We start from the raw sequence: 2,337 nt of genomic DNA, 5'->3' as shown, positions 1-2,337 counted from the left end.
AGAAGGGAAGGGGCCTATGTATTTGCATGACCCCTGCAGATTTCACCCTATCTATACCCGGAGCCACTCCCCTAGCGGTCCTGCCACCACGCCGCAGAACGGGAGCTCGTGTGGAACCTTTTATTCTGGCGTAACAGCGGTAGAACGTAACAAAATATTACGGCCGCCTAACATAGGGGACGGAGGTACGGTAAACTCGGCCAAAATATGAGACCCGAAGGGCCCGGCGCGCACAATCCTATCCTATCCGAGTCCGAGTTTACCCCTTGCACTTCGGACAGCCGTCCGTAGCATCATAAGGAGGACCCCCCTTTCGAGGTACAAAAAGAGTACGGTACATAGGAGGTTGGTCTTTCTCAACGTGGTGTATAGCACGAAAAACCTTTCGATACAAGATAGGGCCGTTCACATGAAAGAAAAAAATGAATCCTTTCTTATCTTCTTTCCCTCTCGGGAAAGAGAAAGAGGGTCTTATGGAGGGAGGGGGGAGGGAAAAGGCTTGGGCCTACCTATCCCGATAGGACCCCATAAAAGAACGGGAGCTGTGGAGAGGTTCCATATTGCCGAGACGAAGGACAACACTTCTGTACGTGATCGTAGTATGTCACGTCGTCTCGTCCCCGCTGCATCGAAGAGTACCTATGCACTATGTTCCGGTTCACTGATAAGGAAGATAGCGTTGGGGTGGGGGTCTACGATGTGATACTAAAGTATGACCGGGGGAGATACATGCTAACTATGGGTAGGAAGCAGGAACCATTATGTCAAAAATTGCGGGGGGTTACAGATCTCTTATACTACCATCGATCGACAGAGCGGAACGACCAGAAAAAGAAGTGAAGTTAGAAAGCCGTATGATAGGTGGTAACTATCTTGTACGGTTCGGGTGGTAATCGGCGTACTCCGATCAGTGGGGGGGGAATCTTTGGCTCTATCGAACATACAGGGAATTGGAGGTAGCATTCTACCGATGTCAAGTCATGGACTGGTTTCTTCAGCCCTTTTTCTATGTGTTGGTGTTCTATATGACCGACATAAGACTCGACTTGTTAGATATTACGGAGGTTCAGTGAGCACCATGCCGAATCTCTCTACCATTTTCTTCTCTTCCACTTTGGCCAATATGAGTTCACCTGGTACTAGCAGCTTTATCGGGGAATTTCTCATCTTAGTAGGAGCTTTCCAAAGAAATAGCTTAGTAGCCACATTAGCAGCGCTTGGGATGATTTTAGGCGCGGCCTATTCCCTTTGGCTATATAATCGTGCGGTTTCTGGGAATTTAAAACCCGATTTCCTCCATAAATTCTCCGATCCAAATGGCAGAGAAGTTTCCATATTTATACCTTTTCTTGTTGGAGGGGCGACCGTACGTTAAACTACCAAACAAACTAGGGTAAACCAATGTGATCATGACATTGTAGGTGCTTGCGATGGGACGGATGCGACTTCCCTCAGTTGGTTTGGGTGGCATAGCCCGTTGCATAAGTCCCCCCCTTTTTTTATCCATTTCTTTAGTCTTTAGGGAGCCAAAGCTTGACTTTACTAAACTAATAAATAAGGCTCGCGCTAGGCGCTTACCTTTTTTGGCTGTAGGGTTGGGGTGGCTTGCTGGGTGAGACTGATAGAAAGAAAGGACGGGGGGCAACCATGCATGGTACTTCTCGACCCTGTCTCCGAGGGACAGTTGAACTAGCGACTCATGAATGCTGCCGGGTTGGACGAGCCAATAACTCGAAGGCGTTCGGTCTGTTTTTTGAGCAAGAATCACAGCCTTACCTTATCTTCACCATGATACGGACTCCAAGTTCTTATGGCAGAGCACGAGGAGATTTATCATCAATATGATGATTGGAGTGGAAACCAGAAGCACGACTGGGGTCCTCGTGGTCCAAGATAATCAAACCATCAATAACAGTAACGTAAGCATGAGACTTTTTGGTAGTACCGGTGAACCAGATGGCCGCGGCGATGGAATCTGGGACGGAGGACTTGTAGTATCTCTCTAGATCTGGCAAAAGCGAAAGACCCCCTAACATAATTCGAATGGAGGCTGACCGCTGAGCCCACTCTGGCCTGGCGGGGCGGGCCCCTGTGGTTGCGAGCTGGAGCTGCCATAGCTTATGGATATAGCAATGGGAGGGCCCCAGCAGAGAGAAAAGTCAGGATAACGAGCGCTCCGCCCGCCAAGCGGGCGGCAGGAGCAGCGGGCAAGTGCTTGGTAAGCCAACAGCCCAGTGAACCGGGCGGGGCACTCGAAGAAAGGGGGGCACACTGAGCAAGTACGAGAAATTGGCCCCGCTCCGCTTTCTTAAAAGCAAGGACCACTACGGGAGGTCA

The 2,337-nt window shown here is 49.8% G+C and overlaps 1 protein-coding gene across 2 annotated transcripts in view; it reads left to right on the top strand.

Moving 5' to 3' along the window:
- Positions 1 to 2,337, top strand: part of LOC124897057 (NADH-ubiquinone oxidoreductase chain 4) — a 9,066-nt gene that overhangs the window by 4,809 nt on the left and 1,920 nt on the right. Inside the window, exon 3 of one of the 2 annotated variants that reach the window (XR_007053553.1) lies at positions 936 to 2,333. Coding sequence is in view for 1 of the 2 variants with exons in the window: in XM_047409320.1 (XP_047265276.1) it covers positions 936 to 1,358 (423 nt within the window). In the remaining variant the exon portion in view is untranslated. The remainder of the gene's footprint in view (positions 1 to 935; positions 2,334 to 2,337) is intronic. The other variant, XM_047409320.1, reaches the window with a different exon arrangement.

This window comes from Capsicum annuum, chromosome 1 (genome assembly GCF_002878395.1).
Source record: "Capsicum annuum cultivar UCD-10X-F1 chromosome 1, UCD10Xv1.1, whole genome shotgun sequence".
Classification (NCBI taxonomy): Eukaryota; Viridiplantae; Streptophyta; class Magnoliopsida; order Solanales; family Solanaceae; genus Capsicum; species Capsicum annuum.
The sequence above is the reverse complement of the archived record's forward strand: the minus strand, read 5'-3'. Positions and strand labels throughout refer to the sequence as shown.